General features: G+C 35.0%; 1 protein-coding gene across 1 annotated transcript in view; it reads right to left on the bottom strand.

Moving 5' to 3' along the window:
• The window catches only part of MALRD1 (MAM and LDL receptor class A domain containing 1), a 553,710-nt gene that overhangs the window by 348,923 nt on the left and 187,229 nt on the right, over window positions 1–17,558 (bottom strand). The window contains exons 22-23 of the mRNA XM_019971898.2: window positions 7,095–7,251; window positions 3,389–3,499 (exon numbers count right to left, since the gene is read on the bottom strand). Coding sequence (XP_019827457.2) covers window positions 3,389–3,499; window positions 7,095–7,251 — 268 coding nt within the window. The remainder of the gene's footprint in view (window positions 1–3,388; window positions 3,500–7,094; window positions 7,252–17,558) is intronic.

Raw genomic sequence — 17,558 nt, 5'->3', positions numbered from 1 at the left:
ATGAGCAAAATTCTCAAGGGTGTCACTGTTGGTCAGTGAGATGTCACTTCTATGGATTTTGATAGAAATGATGGAAAATAGAATAACAGTACTCACTAAAGTTTTCTAAGTGAAACTAATTCAGATAGTTTCTATTAAATTTGTCTGCAAGCTAAATATGTATTTGTGTGTTAATAGGAGATAGTCATATATTTTAAAGCAAACTTGGGACAATTAGAGATGAGTTAATATGAAATACCTATTTATTGTCATCAAACTCTCAAACATCTTTTTACCAAATCTAAACAACTATTTTTAGTTTTTCCTTAAGATATGATATATTTTTATACTACTATATGAAAAACCTAGGTGTTTTCCTTTTAAGATAATAACTGAAAATTCACATCTTTTACGTTATAAAAAATATACATTTTTGTGTACAATAAATTCATGTATCAAATTTACATAAAAGGAAAAAATTATTTTTTTTCATAGCAGTTGTACTGGAAAAGAAAAATAAATTTGTAAGATATATTAAGAGCTTGGCTGTGATTAAGAAGAGGTAAAATTAGAATTATAAAGATAACTTTTTTATAAGAAAAATTAAGTCCAAGACAAATGGATACACAAACTGAAACAGATATTCAATTACTGGATTATCTGAACTCTTAAATATATAATGCATTGCTTCTGATTAAGAAATTTTATAATTAAAGTATCTCAATATTCATTTATTTGTCATCCTATAGATACAACCTTAGGTACTCTGCCATAATCCAATGGTCAAAATATCACTTACGTGTCAACATTCCACACAATGTTGGTTAAGATTGATAGACTTTAATACTGAATGTCATTAAACATTTTTAAAAGCACAAGCATATTTTTTTAGTACAATAAAAGTTGGAGCAATTATTTTATAAAACATAGGAAGCAATAAAGCATGGCATCTGTATTATGGACTTGCACTTGACCTGCCTGTACTTAAAGCCTATCACTGCCTTTGTGTAGTTATATAAATAGGGCAAGTTACCCAACTTTTAAGTATCTCTGTATTCTAATCTATAAAATGGAGATAATAATATAAGTCCCTTATAACATTACAGGAATAAAATTTTTATTCATAGAAGAGTACTTAGCAGTTAGTAAGTGCTATGTACATGATTGCTCTAGTTATAAAATTATTATAATTAAAGATTATGATTAAATTGTGGTTCTCAAATATAACTTTGAAAATGACCCAGTGCTGACTCAGTATATAATTTCTAAAAATACTATATACTTCTACTCAAAGGTTAAAGGCACTCATGTTTCTGATGCTAAAGAGAATGATAATATAAAACTGGAAGAACAGTAGATAATATATATGCTCCATTACTATTTCTCCAGTGCATAGTAATGTGCTTTCCTGCACATAGTAGGTTCTTAATATGCTTTTATTAAAGGAATGAATCATATTAAATATCAAATATTAACAAACCATTAAAATTTCATCTTAAGATTCAAACAACATGAGCATATTCCTCTGCAAATTCCATATATGAAACATTAAATTTCAGAAAGACTAAATTAATAATTGATTCCTCTGCTTAAAACCCTCTTAATGTTGTTTTGAACAAGATTTTACTATGCAAATATTCTACTTGCACAGAATAGTTAAGAATCCACTGCCTGAAGTGGAAGCTGACGCCTGGCAGCAGCTGAACCTTCTACATGTTCTTGCTGATGATCCTTCTTGCCTCTGTTAAAAGGTCTTGAGGGTTAAACAGGTAGAATCCTTTAATAATAAATTTCACACAGTGCAAGGCCACTATATTGTTGTCCAATCTTTCTTATTCTCAAGTTGAACTTATTTCTCGTTCATTTCCTAAATTATCTACAAATGACCCTTCAGAAAACTAGGTTCCAGCAAGATAGATTTATTATACCTAACATTCTAAGAAATTGGGGATAATGCTGAATCAATGCCTTTATTTATTTATTTTAAAATGTTACCTTTTCTTTAAGTCTTTATTGAATTTTTTTTACAATACTGCTTCTGTTTTGTGTTTGGCTTTCTGGCCAGGAGGCATGCGGGATCTTAGCTCCCCTACCAGGGATTGAGACCACACCACCTGCATTAGAAGACGAGGTCTTAACCCTTGAACAACCAGGGAAGTTACAAATATCAGTGCCTTACAAGAGCTGTATCTAGCCTGTGCTTCCATTGGAGTTGACATGGGCTGATCTATCAGATATGGCACATGACTGCAGATACAGTTACTGAATATTCACAGCTGATTTGACTACATTTGCTGTTATACAGTGGAGAAGGCAATGGCACCCCACTCCAGTACTCTTGCCTGGAAAATCCCATGGACGGAGGAGCCTGGTAGGCTGCAGTCCATGGGGTCGCAAAGAGTCGGACTCGACTGGGCGACTTCACTTTCACTTTTCAGTTTCATGCATTGGAGAAGGAAATGGCAACCCACTCCAGTGTTCTTGCCTGGAGAATCCCAGGGACGGGGGAGCCTGGTGGGAGGCTGTCTATGGGGTCGCACAGAGTTGGACATGACTGAAGCAACTTAGCAGCAGCAGCAGCAGCAGCTGTTATATAGAGGACTGGAATTGCGATCATTAGCAAAGATAGTATACCATCTATAGATACATGCTGTAAATTCAAAGAATTCAGGCTTGTGCAGTTAAAACTGAGAAAAAATGACATAAATGGCTCTGGATTCTCACTTTCCCATATCCATTCTAAATCTTAACAGTTAAGCATTATCATCCAGTAAATATCCCTTCATGTCAGACAAGACAAACCTCCAAAAGCAAAAATCACACATCCTAGGAGCTCTTTTTTGCCACATAATCCATAAAAAATAAAATTCACATTAAATATCTTGTCACATAATTACTTTTGGGTTAAATGTTTTAATCTAGGTATCATTCATTCTTTTCCTTTACTTTTAGGTCTTATCCTAATATTATTGTATTTTACATGAAGACAAATACAGCATCACACAATTTTGTGCTTCCCCAAATATTTTTCAGTCATGTAAACCTGTTTTCTCTAATAATGTTCAACAATGCAGTGTACTTTCAAAGGTCTGTTTAATCAGGTTTGAAATAAATGAAGGTAATTACTCTACAGTCTCTGAGAATCTATTTGCAAAATAGAGTGGTGTATGAGACTGTGGAGGCATGATGGTTGTCACTAAAATTAAATATTCCTAGAAATATGGTTGTCTGATTAGGAACAAAATTAGGGCAGTCCGGAACTGTAAATTCCTTATGGAAAATGCTATATGGAGTGGTACGCATTCATGTAACATACCAGAATGGGAATGAGAGGCCAGAAGACAGGGGTAGAGGAAATAAAGAAAAAAATCAACAAAACTCAATCATCATCTTAACTTGGATTACAAACCTGTATATGGGAATGAACACCTAAAAACAGCTCCACTTTTTTCCACTGTGCACCTTGCTGTCCACTTTGAGCCCACAATTTAGAAGTAACATTGTCTTTCTTGCTGAGTACCTGCAGAGATAAATCAAGTAAGAAGTATTGAAACATTGTGCCTTGATACATTTTAAACATGTAGAATTTTCCCAGTATTTCTTTTAATTTTAATGTCAACATGAATCCCTGAGAGAAAAGCTCAGACAATTTTCATTAGATATCTTTGTTTTCTAGAACAGCACTGAGTCCCCCAGGGTACCTTACTAGCTCTGTGTAATAAAGTCGTGCATGAATATCTGTCAGTCAAGTCTGAAGGTATCTGGGCACCATTTAATTAAGAATTCTTAACTACTTTATCTTTTAAAATCTGACAGCAGAAACAACTTGAAGTTTCAATACTGAATAACATTCATGTAGTCACATGAAAAGCACAGGATTATTTACTGAAACATAGTTTTGAGAATGACCTTGTGTTCAGTGGGGATGGTGAAATTACAACAGAAGCCAATTCAATTCCAACAGCACGTATGGGTGATATAAGCAGGCATCTTCTTATCTAAGCCATTAAGAGTTCCCCACCCAATGAACTCTCACCAGTACTACTGGGGCGGGGGAGGGGGTGGCTTCCCAAGTGGCACTAGTGGTAAAGAACATGCAAGAGACTTAAGAGACATGGGTTCGATCCCTGGGTCAGGAAGATGCCCTGGAGGAGGGCATGGCAACCCACTCCAGTATTCTTGCCTGGAGAATTCCATGGACAGAGGAGCCTGGTGGGCTACGGTCCATAGTGCTGTAAAGAGTCAGGCACAACTGAAGCGACTTAGAACATTCACACGAGTACTACTAGGCCCTCATTCTAAAGGCAAATTGAGACTCAGCAGATAAATAATCATGGCTCTTCATTTAGATGACACAAAAAGAGCCATCAAGGGAGTAACTGAGAAGAATAGTTTCACGTTTTAAAATAACTGAATTAGATGATGTATTTAATTATATCACGACATTACTTTTTAACAATACAAATATGTACAATGGAATTATTATTCACATAAAGGTGTGGAAAGGTTTTGGTTTTTGAGAGTGAAGTTAATTTTGAATGCTTTCGTCATTGGTTTTTAAAGATGTTAAATAGAAATGGTTATTTTTACAAAGTTAGAGTTTTCAGAGTCATATAAAAATTAGTATGCAGCTAGCAAAAATACCACTAAATTCTTGGTCCATAAAATTCAAGTTGAATTTTAAACATATTAAAGTCAAGAAAACAGAATTTCTAAAAAATGTAAAAAATCATTTTTGAAGGATACTATATGAGTCAAGGCTATGGTTTTTCCAGTGGTCATGTATGGATGTGAGAGTTGGACTGTGAAGAAGGCTGAGCACTGAGAATTGATGCTTTTGAACTGTGGTGTTGGAGAAGACTCTTGAGAGTCCCTTGGACTGCAAGGAGATCCAACCAGTCCATTCTAAAGGATATCAGTCCTGGGTATTCTTTGGAAGGAATGATGCTAAAGCTGAAACTCCAGTACTTTGGCCACCTCATGCGAAGAGTTGACTCATTGGAAAAGACTCTGATGCTGGGAGGGATTGGGGGCAGGAGGAGAAGGGGACGACAGAGGATGAGATGGCTGGATGGCATCACTGACTCAACGGAAGTGAGTCTGAGTGAACTCTGGGAGATGGTGATAGACAGGGAGGCCTGGCATGCTGCGATTCATGGGGTTGCAAAGAGTCAGACACGACTGAGCGACTGAACTGAACTGAAAATGAGTATATAGGAAATAGGTCTTCTTTGTATGAATATTGCTGTACATACAAATCACTAAATAAAACTGTGTTCATATAACACAGTACCAACATTTAATGTCCTTTTATTCAGCCATGCACAAAAATATGGATTGTATGTATTACCACTGTAATTATTTGATAATTAATTGCTTATAAAATTTAAGGCTGTTTTTAATTTTTCATCTACTAATGTAAACTCATATTAAAAAATATGAAAGCCTATTTCAGACAATTAATCTCAACCACAAAATACACCCACTAAATAATTCTCATTTTTCTGATGGAAACCCTGTAGTCAGTTGTATTGATTGTTTTCTCTAAAACAATTTTTAAAGAATCAGTGTAACACAGAGGTAAATTATAACTTCAATCTACAAGCCTACTTGGATGTTTTCAGGTTATTATATGCACACATACATATACACAAACAGGTTTAGTCTTTAACTGTTTTTGGTGGAAAGTCTCACCTATAATAAATAAAACTATTCCAAAATTGATTTATAAATTTAACATATTTCCAATTAAAGCATTTTACATATAAGATATGTTTATCTAATTTTGGGGGATATAATACTTAATATTGCCAGAAAAATCCTAGAATAATACTAAAATTACATCAAGCTAGCTGAAAAGAAATGGATAAGCAGGTGATCTGCAGTGTATTTCTCTCTACTTGTTGGGAAAAAGAAAGCAGGTAACCCAAGTGTCACCTCTTTGCAAATATACTAAATATAGGGCTTCCCTGGTGGTCCAGTGGTTGGGAGTCCTCCTGACAATACAGGGGACATGGGTTCAATCCTTGGTCCAGGAAGATCCCACATGTCAAGGAGCAAGTAAGCCTGTGCAGCACAACTACTCAGTCTGCACTCTAGAGGCTGCAAGCCGCCACTGCTGAGCCCACAGGCCACAACCACTGAAGCCTGCGATGCCTTGGGCCTGCGCCCAAGAGAAGCCACCACGAGAAGCCTGCGCACCGCAACTAGAGAACAACCCTGGCTCACCGCAACGGGAGAAAAGCCAGCGCACCGCCCTGAACACCCAGCGCAGTCAAAAAAAAAATTAATTTTTAAAAAAGATACTAGAAAGAGATAACAATGGAGTGTGATAAATAATTATATTGAATTAAAATTTTCCTACAAAAGATTCTATTGGGATAGTGGACAAGAAAAAGAATCTCTGAGTGAAAGATACATTAGAGTTGCCTGTGAGATTCTTGCAACCTTTTGTGAGTTTCAAACAGTTTAATACATACATATATATATATATATATATACACATATACATATTTTTAAACCAAGAAACAGTTTGAAAGAGACTATTGGAGAATGTAGCACCACTACATCAAAGATAACAAGAATGCACATCCAAATATCACCCAAGTGTTTATATTCATTTGTTGTGTTATTCACAGAATATTGACTCTGAAACCTATATGACATGTTTCAAGCGTAAAACAGTATCACACAGAAGCTGTAGCCTCAGAATAAATTCCATAATCATATACAACATTATAAACTATACCTCAATAAATTAAAAAAAAAACCAAACATGAGGTCAACTGGCTACTTGAGTTGTGAAACAAACTTTATATGTTTATAAATGGTCTTGACACACTTTTATATGTCAAATACATTTGAAAAAAAATAGAAGAGAAAATAAAATGACCTAAAATAGACCATAATCATAAATAGGGTAGTTAAAAAAATTCTATTAGACATTCAGGTCCAATTCTAAATTTTTTCAGTCATAATGTTTTGAAACCAGTTGATAATTGTTGGTAATTGTCCATTTCTCATTTATTAGCACACGATATATTTTAATAACACTAAATTGCATAGTATGAACTTTTATAGAGCAAATTTGGAAAATGCCGTTGCCTAAGCAGTACCTGGAGAGAACCAACTGTGGCACCATTCATATGAGTCCAGAACACCAAGGTACATTTTGGTCCCGTGCGTGAAATGACAGGAGTAAGGATATCAGCTATGTCACCAAAATTTCCATTGGAACTATCAGCATACAGGTACCAGCCGTCTGCGGTATTTCTAGGGAAAGAAGGATGTGTTTATCAGATAAAAACGAAGAAAAAACTCATAAATACAGTTTGTCATTGATCATACATTACAGTTCTGTAATTTGTCCTAAGAATATAACATGCTGTTTAGCATAATGACGACTCATAACCTTCAGCATAGACATTCTTCTATTTTAATTTTTAATCTATGTAGCATTGGTACAATGTGCAAAAATTACGGTAAAGGCTAAAATTACCAAATCTAACATGTAATGACTTGATCTTTTTTTTATTACAACAGTACTGCCAATACTCTGATCAGTTTTGTAGAGCTTATTTTTATGTGGGTAAAATGAGACTTTGAAACACTGAAAACATTTAGAAGAGGCACAAAAAATGTAACTATAAATATAAATCATTAAAGCATGAAAAAGAGAAATGAACTGTCCTGGGGTTCTATTAACTGGTCTAAAGTCTTCCAGGTTCAAATTTATTTTCTCTATTAAGTCAGTTTTACTTAAACATATTTTAATAAATTGGTAGATAATTTTTAATGTGTGTCTTTTCTCTCTGAATTTCATACAGGAGAGGGAAACTAATGATGGAAACAAATATCAGTGTAATCTTGCCATAAAGGATAGAGTTTATACCCTTATTTTAATTATCAATTCAAAAAAGAGATAAGACATGCTATGCAACACAGAGCTTTTTGAAATATTAAATAAGGAAGTGATTGCTGAAAATTCAGGTATTCTTTCACTTCTTTGATTAATTAGCTTTCACAGCACTTTTTCACCACATGAGACACGAGTACCATAGAGTTTAAACTTGCTACTTATTAAAACCATTTGGAAAACTGTATAACTTCCAGAGGAAAGTAATATGAAACATTAATAGAAAATAGATGGAGACAAAGAGGAAAGTGTTCATCCAGTCACATGTTTACTGAGTCAGTCTTTCGAGTCTTATTTGTCCAGCAGTGGGAATGTGACTGTGGACAAGATGCATGACAGGGCTGAGCCCTGGCCACAGCATTTACTAGATGGCACTTTAGGCAAGTTATTTAACCTCTCTGAACCTACTGCTTTCTTCGTTTATAAAATAGGATAGCTCCATGTTATTAACAGGAATTAGAAATAAGTGGAACCTCTAACACAGTACCTGGCCCATCTAATATATTTAATAAGTGGGAGTTGTGATTTGTGATTATGTTTATGTCACTAATTGCTGCTAATGGAATAAAGAGTTTAGTGTCCTATGAACTACACAGGTTATGAATTAAGATTATTTTTAAGAGGCAGGATTATCACTTTAAATTGTCAGCATTGTGTGTCAATGACTAAACAGTTCCAGCTTTTTTCCTTGTGTGTGCTTAATATCCCAGGATCCCACAGATGCTGAGAACAAAGATGAATACATGAATTATTCAGTGGTTCAGGATTCACTGAAATTCAGCTCCATTTCAGTAGACTTTTTTCCCCCAAATTGGCAAACTGACTGTAAGCTTAATACAGATATCCAAAGAACTAAGAATAGCCATTTTATCACAAAGGAAAGCAAAGTTGAAGAATTTACTTGATCAGATATCAAGATTCATTATAAAGGTAAAATAATCAAGATAGAGTTGTACTGGAGTAAAGACAGAAAAATGGGCCAGAGAAATGGATTAAAAAGTCTTAAAATTCTATACATATTTGTACATCTGATTTATGAAAATCTTAGTTCTTCAGAGCAGTGAAGGAAAGGACAATCTTTTCAATGTGGATTGAACAAATTATGTAGTCCTATGAGGAACTTTGACCCCTATTTCACAGCATTCAAAAATAATAAATTACAGGAAGAATATACCTGAAATGTGAAAAGTAAAACAATAAATCTTATCTAGGATATGTAAGAATATCTTCATGATATGGGACTGAGAAAAAATTTTAAATAATATATAAAGATTACTAACTATAAGAGGAAATACTAAAAACTAGGACTGTATTAAAAAGCAGAGACGTTACTTTGCCAACAAAGGTCCATCTAGCCAAAGCTATGGTTTTTCCAGTAGTCATGTATGGATGTCAGAGTTGGACTATAAAGAAAGCTGAGCGCTGAAGAATTGATGCTTTTGAACTGTGGTGCTGGAGAAGACTCTTGAGAGTCTCTTGGAGAGAAAGGAGATCCAACCAGTCCATCCTAAACAAAATCAGTCCTGAATATTCATTGGAAGGATTGATGCTGAAGCTCCAATACTTTGGCCACCTGATGCGAAGAACTGACTCATTGGAAAAGACCCTGATGCTGGGAAAGATGGCGGGAGGGAGGAGAAGGGAACGACAGAGGATGAGATGGCTGGATGGCAATGAACTTGAGTCTGAGTAAACTCCGGGTGTTGGTGATGGACAGGGAGGCCTAGCATGCTACAGTCCATGGGGTTGCAAAGAGTCAGACATGACTGAGTGACTGAACTGAATTGATTATATAACTACATATTTATATAAGGAAGAACAACAGGATGAAATACTGCCAAATGGTAATGTTTTATCTTTGGGGCCATGACTATTTCATCTCTTACACAGTGTCTGGTTCACTCTCAACAATAGTTGATACTCTCAAAAATACTTGATACTCTCAAAAATACTTGATAAGCAAAAAGTACTTTTAAAATCACATGTGGAAACCAAAACACCAAGGGAATACTAGAGCTGTAGATCAGTTGATATTATGCAAGAAAATTTTATAATAATATGTTCCAGGCTAGGGGAGAAAAAATATAAAAAGACAGAACAGTATGAATAGATTTGGAGACCATGGAAGTATTTGGTGACTAAAAGTCATAATTCTAGTAACGATAAAAGCATCTAATCAATGGTTCTTCAACTGGAGGTCCTTGCACTAATTTCACAGCAACTAGACAATGAAAATATACAAATGCTTCATTTCCCCCAACAATACAATTTGAGAAAATTCAATCACAATAACGAGAGTAAATGAATTATTGGAACAATTCTAATTATATTCCCTTGAAATATCCCCTCACCTGCAAAGAAAAGGAAAAAGGGAGACATTTCAGGAGATCCATTTGAAAAATGTAAACAATACAACTGCATTTGTGTTTTAACACTGCCCTATGCACACTGGGCTTCCCCAACGGATCAGCGGTAAAAGAATCTGCCTCCAAGGCAGGAGACATGGGTTCAATCCCTGGGTCAGGAAGATCCACTGGAGGAGGAAATGGCAACCCCAGTATTCTTGCTGGAAAATCCCATGGACAGAGCAGTGTGGAGGGCTACAGTCCACAGGGTGGCAAACAGCTGGACACAAATGAGGACTGAACATGCAGAAGCACATCCACACAGGACCAGTGTAAAAGTATATCATCTGGTTACTAGTTTTATAGGCCTTAATTGAGGACATATGATGTGTGTATAATGTCTAAAGGAAAATGAAGAATGATCCAAGCTCGTGCCTGAGATGAAATTATTTGAGCACGTACCTGCAAAGGAAATCAACTCCCCTCCTGGAAAGAGTACAGCAGTAATGATCATACCTAACAGTGCTGTCACTCATAAAATATCAGCATCTCTCTCCCAGCCTTCAAACTGTCTTTTCTCATACAGGGCAGGAAGTATGATGTTTTATAGAAATATACCTTTTCTAATAAAACATAGCATAAACCACAGTAGTAAAGGTTTAAAGAAAGCACAGCTTTATATCCAGGTGTCACAAAAGTAAAGATCCAGGTGATGATACAGAAGTCATTAAAAAGTCATTATAAAAATAGATCTGATTTACAGTCAAGCTATTTTTTAAAATGCTGCCTAAGCATCATAGGATAATCAGTTTCTAGAGCTTCAGTATTACACAGATTAAGTGATTTAAAAATTGACATTTCCCTCTTATTTGAGAAGTGAAGTGAAGTTGCTCAGTCATGTCCAACTCTTTGCTGTAAAAAATAAACCCTTGCATGGACAAATCAAAATATACAGGTACAGTATGAGGGACATATTCTTCAGGCTTATCCTCTGTGTTGAGATATATCTTATGATTATAATACTGTAACAGGCTGTTGTAATATACCTGATGGTACATGAGTGACTGAAAGTTGTCATGAACTTGATTACCTTCATGAGTAGCAGAAAATACAAAGTGTTCAACAGTATAATTCTCCTGGGGATTTCCATAGTATCACCCTCATGTCTGCAATGAACCATCCTTGCCATGTGTAACTCCTCCCCACCCCTCCTACCAGCTCCACAATCTGATCCACCGACTGCTGGAGTAACCTTCTTAAATAAGACAGAACACTCAGAGTTCTCATGTGGGATTTTTAAAATATAAGGGAAAAGGAACATTCCTTCTTGAGTGTCAGGACATGACCCCACCCCCATCCCTGATCCCCACCCAGGTCTGAAACCAGATGTGCAGGATTCCAAAATTCCACATATACCCTCTACATTCTGCTGGAACATTGCAAAAGACCAAAAAAGAAAAAGTTTCTATTTGATTTTATTGGTCCTTTACAATATACATTTGATTCTACCATCTGGCTTAGAAATCTTCAATACACCTTTACTTACTTAAAGTGAGATCCCTGAACTAAATTGTATGTTCCTGGATTGCAAGTACGTAAGAAGCCTTGGTAAAATACACATCAATTCATTACATACACTGTCCTGATCAGCTGACTATTTTGTTTCATTTTTTTAATAGTTAGAATTTCTTGATAAAGGAAGCACTGAATTAATTTGCTTCTGGTGCAAGCTTGTTGATATCATCATTTTCTTGTAACAAGCCTGTCCATAGAGCGGTCTTTCATAACGAGAAAAAGTGAGTTAGTTGCTCAGTTGTGTCTGACTCTTTGTGACCCTGTGGACTGTAGCCCACCAGGCTTCTCTCTCCATAGAATTCTCCAGGCAAGAATACTGAAGTGAGTAGCCATTCCCTTCTCCAGAGGATCTTCTCAACCACAAAACCCAGGTTTCCTGAATTGCAGGCAGATTCTTTACCATTTGAGCCACAAGGGAAGCCTCTTTCAGGCTGAATTGGTATCTTAGTGGGGGTCAGAGAACTTTTTTTCTGTGAAGGCCACAGAGAAAGTATTTTAGGCTTTTGGGGTCATATGGTCTTTGTTACAACTATTCAACTCTGCAGCATGAAAGCATCCATGGACCACTTAAATGAATGATTATAGCCATGTTCCAAAAAAAAACTACACTAACAAAAACAGGCATTAGGCAAAAACTGGCCCACAGACCACAGTTTATTCAGCACCATTCTTTGGATAAAAGTCTCAACTCATCGAGATCTGAGAAATAACTTTCTATACTAACATCCAGCTTCAACTTTCATATATTATTTCACTCAGCCACCCAGATTTATACTCATTGTATGTGTTCATGCATTTACTTGAATACATCATGTATTTCCTTCTCTCTGTCTCCCTTATGTTGGTCTTTCTTCTGGACAATGTATAACCTCTGTTGCTGTTCAGTCACCTGGTCATGTCCAACTCTTCGCGACCCCATGGACTGCAGAATGCCAGGTCTCCCTGTATCTCACCATCTCCCAGAGTTTGCCCAAGTTCATGTCCATTGCATCAGCCATCCAGCCATCTCATTCCCTAAGATGAGATGAGTATAACCTCTATCCTTAGTCTTTCTCCTAAAGATTTACCTTCCATAGCATCTCTCATCTGCAGCCTACCAGGCTCCTCCATCCATGGGATTTTCCAGGCAAGAGTACTGGAGTGAGTTGCCATTGCCTTCTCCATGCCTTCTGCCATTGCCTTCTCCATATGAAGCTAAAGTCTCACATAGACATATGAAGGCATATATTTTAACTTAATCTATTACGGTATCTAGAACACCTTGTAAAATGGCTTAAACTCAACGGATGCTTAATAAATATTTCCTGAATGTGTTGCTAAATAAAAGCAGTAGATATTTCTTGCTTTTCTATAAAAAAATTCTTCTTTACAAATAAAATTTGCACCTCAATTGTGAAAAAGGGATTTACAATTTGAGCAGTGCCTTTTAGATTTCTCCTTCCTAGTCTTATGAAACAAAAAAATGAAAAAAACATTTGTTGAAATTTTACATAACCACCTGGGGTTTTATCAACACAAAATTTAATAACAAAGGTATTAAAGCCAACTATTTTAATTAGGAGCATCCATGGTTCTTGTTTCAATATTGTATGACATTCCCTGGAGAGCAGCTCTTTGTGAGGCAAGAAGAAATATATTTAAAAGATAACAACTGATAAATATAGAGGTCTTATATGGAAACTCCTAAATTTACACAACACAGCTGTATTTATCATCTAATGCCAAAATAGGAATTTAGAATGCTCATGTATGTATATTCTTTGTTAAATAGACTTCAGACCAAAGAAACACTAGCTCCTACAATGTATAAAATATTGGAATTTTTAGATTAGTCTTTAAATTAGTATGCCTTTAAATTAGGGAGTATTAAATAATAGTTTATTATTTGATACTTGCAACAAGACTAAGAAAGTAGGATTATTCATTACTATTTCATACATGAGATAACTAAAAAAATTTGCCAATGGTAACTTGCAAAATACTGAAGTCAGGACTGGGGACTTAGATTCATCACCCCATGCCTTATACTCTTTTTAAAATAAGAACACTTGAGTTATGCTTAGATAGAACTGATATTTTTACAAAATAACCTTCCTATTCAAGTATGTATTTCCACTTATCTATTTTTCAGTGTTCCTCAGAAGTTATTTTTTAAACTGCATTATAATTAATATACAGTAAACTGCTTATATTTTAAATGTTAAGTTTGATGGTTTTTAATAACCTTTTACATCTGTATAGCCACCACACTGGATATAGAACATTTCTCTTACCCCAGAATATCTTCTACTAGTTGTCCTATAAGTATGATGTCTGAATTAGCAGCATTAGCCTCACCTCTTGGGCCCTATCTCAAACCTACTGAATCAGTAACTCTGGAGTAAGGTTCATTCAACAAATTTTTCAGCTTATTCTGGGGCATATTAAATTTTGAGACCCATTGCTCAAATTTGCTAACAGTTAAAAGTTGCTAAATGAAGATGCTAATCCAAAAGGAATATGCAGAAAAATAAACATTCAAGCTTCATTATCCTTCCTGAAATGAACACTTTAGCAACGATAACTTTGAGATTAAAGAATTTTTTTAATAATTGTTAGAACAATACATTTTCCGTTATATAATGTGGAAAAAGGCCCTACGTTTTAGTAGTAGAAGGAGAAGAGGAGGAAAAGGAGGAAGAGAAGAAGGAGGTGGGGACAGTAGGGAGGAGAAAGGAAAAGGAAAAAATGGTTAGGAGAAGTAAGATATCCATTTGCAAAATAATGAAGCTGGACCTTTACCTTTATATCCCACACAAAGATTAAATCAAAATCCTAAACATAAGAGCTATAAAACTCTCAGAAGAAAGTTTAGAGGAGGACTTTCCTTGGGGGTTTAGTGATTAAGACTCCATGCTCTCAGTGCAGGGGGCAGAGGTTCAATCCCTGGTCAGGGAACTAAGATCCCACATGCTGCATGGCACAGCCCAAATACAGACTAGGGAAAAAGCCTCATGATGTTGAATTTGGTGGCTATTTGTTGGCTATGATACCAAAAGCAAAGGTAACCAAAGGAAAAATAGATAAACTGAACTATGCCAGAAGTAAAGCTTGTATGCATCAATGAACACTAACAACAGAGTGAAAAGTCAGCACATAGAATCTGAGAAAATATTTGCAAATCATACTCTGATAAGAGATTAATATCCAGAATATACAAGGAACTCCTACAACTCAACAATAAAAAACAAAAACCCCATTCAAAATGAGCAAAGGACATGAATAACTATGCAAAGTAGCTAAGCACATACAAAGATAGTCAATGTCACTATAATTAGGGAAATACAAATCAGAACCACCGTGTGATATCATTTCCCACTCACTGGGATGGCTATTATAAACCCCTCCCAGAAAAAAAAAAAATGCTGTCAAGAACGTGGAGAAAGAAATGTTTATTATATGTGTAAAATTGTATGTTAGATATATTTTGTCATAATAAAAAATTTGAAAAGACTTTAATAGGAAGCAAATTAAAGATCTTGTTATCTTTCTGGGAAAAAAAGCATTAGCATTATTTGAGTCTAATATTTAATATCTTCCAATACTTGCTTTATTCCTTTTACCATAATTATATAAAGAAAATATTTGTTATTATTGTTCAGTCTCTCAGTCACATGGACTTTTTATCTTAAGCATGGTACACATAAAATCAAATCTCCTCTAATTTACCCAGTGGATCTTACCAGTATCATCATTTTCTACAGGCTCCATGTCATGAAAAAGATTGAGAAGCCCAACTATATTTAAGCTTTCTTTCCTTCTACTGGCCACTTAATTTAGTTTTACAAATATAGTAGCTGAAAGTCGAAAGAGAAATGAGAATAAGCAGAAGTATAGCATTCTGTATCAAAAAATATATATATCTGTAATGGAGAGATAACTGCTTGGACATATTTTCCTTTTGAAAAGCAGTTGGGCTGATTCCATAATCTAAAATCAGCATAAGCCTGCTAGTGTCAAGGAGGTAAAAGAAATGTACAAGCCGTCTCTGTTAACAGGCAACAGGCTTGTCAGATGTAAATGGCAATCACAAGTATGCAAATGAGTCATATTTTCCAGTCAGATTCTTATTCATTCAACATTATCAGGGTCTGATAAAAACTAAAATGTTCTATGCTCAAATTTTAAATGATTCCTGTATTTGAATATTTTTCAATATTATTAAAGCTATGGTGCCTTGAGATTAAGCACTTCTACCTTTTTCCCATTTTTTTAAAATGCCACACTGTACTAGAGATTAAACTAGCAATAAAGCATGAGTGAGGAGCAGCTATGATGTGTAAAACTATCTGTTGTCCTGTGTTGCACACAGAAAGCTGACCCTCAGATCTCTGCATCTGTACAGAGAGCAGGTAATTCGGTTCTGATTCTTAACCTTCTCACAATCACACTGATGAAAGGGGATTCATTCTGTGCCATGAATTCCCTGTGCCAGGCCACCGGAGTTCAACATCAGTATTTTAAAGCCTTGTATACTTTGTTAAGGATGATCATGAACTATCATTCTTTGACCTTTACATTATTCTACAGCACTGCTCATCAGCAGTTGCTGTTATCAGTTATTTATAGTATCACTGGTCTGTGTTGGAAAGGGCAATCGAAATTCTGAATATACAAAAGATGTAGATCACGTTAGAAGTATTTGAAAATGTAAACAAACACTACCACAGTGTTTTGTGGCTAATCCTCTGTTTTCCTAATAACGTGAATACAGAATGTCACAACGGGAATGTAAACTAAGGCAATGCTAGTAATGAAATGAACATGGTACAAGCTATAACAGTTTAACGTGTTAAAAGGGAAATCTTCTTTGAACTGAATGTGAACAGCGAATGGGTCTAGTCCAGGACAACTTTGGAGCCAACTATTCTACTTCATGAAAAGCCTCTTGTGTCCTTTCCTTTTAAATCAATCTTTGAAATACATCAATGCTATTGATACTACTGGGCAGTCATATTTGTTTCAAAAATTTTGCTGATAAAAATTGAATTACCAAATTTAATATTTAAATTTAAAAATAATTTAATAAATATCATTTAATTTAAAAAAATCTATATTTTCTAATTAACTCACTAAAAGCTTTCCCAGAATATTAATTTGAGTTCAAGACATCCTAACCAACAGGATAACTGTGTTTCATTAGATAACTTTGTGTTTAATTTAAAATAGACTGAAAAGTAATCCCTGGAAAAAATTTAGATCCCTACTTTAATATCAGGAAATTTTATTTTAAACTTAGTTATTTCTCCAAAGAAATTACAGCCCAAGATATTTTTCTCTGTCTTCTCTTTTACAAGTACTGCATACATCTCATGTAAAATATATCCAAAGTTAATAAGTGTAATATACCTATGCACATAAGTTAAAAGCATATCAGGAAATAATCCATAAAAGCACCATAATTCTATCTAAAGCAGTTTGGAAAAGAGAACTAATTTTATCATCAAAATTTTATTATTGTCTCCAATCTCCTCTGGCTTTGCTTTTAGCTTTTATTTATTTTTTAAGAACTCCTCTATTGGTCCAAATAGCAAATGCTTCAATTGTGTTGTCTTTTCATCATCCCTTTTTTCTCACAGTTACTTAGTATGCAATCAGCACAATGGTAGGTGTTGTAAAATAGTCAAATTGTTAGCACCCTTTTTCTCAAGATACAGTATCATGAAGGCATTAGACAAGTAAATTAATATTAGTGGTATTCTCAG

Source organism: Bos indicus, chromosome 13 (assembly GCF_029378745.1).
Source record: "Bos indicus isolate NIAB-ARS_2022 breed Sahiwal x Tharparkar chromosome 13, NIAB-ARS_B.indTharparkar_mat_pri_1.0, whole genome shotgun sequence".
NCBI classification, from domain to species: Eukaryota; Metazoa; Chordata; class Mammalia; order Artiodactyla; family Bovidae; genus Bos; species Bos indicus.
The sequence above is the reverse complement of the archived record's forward strand: the minus strand, read 5'-3'. Positions and strand labels throughout refer to the sequence as shown.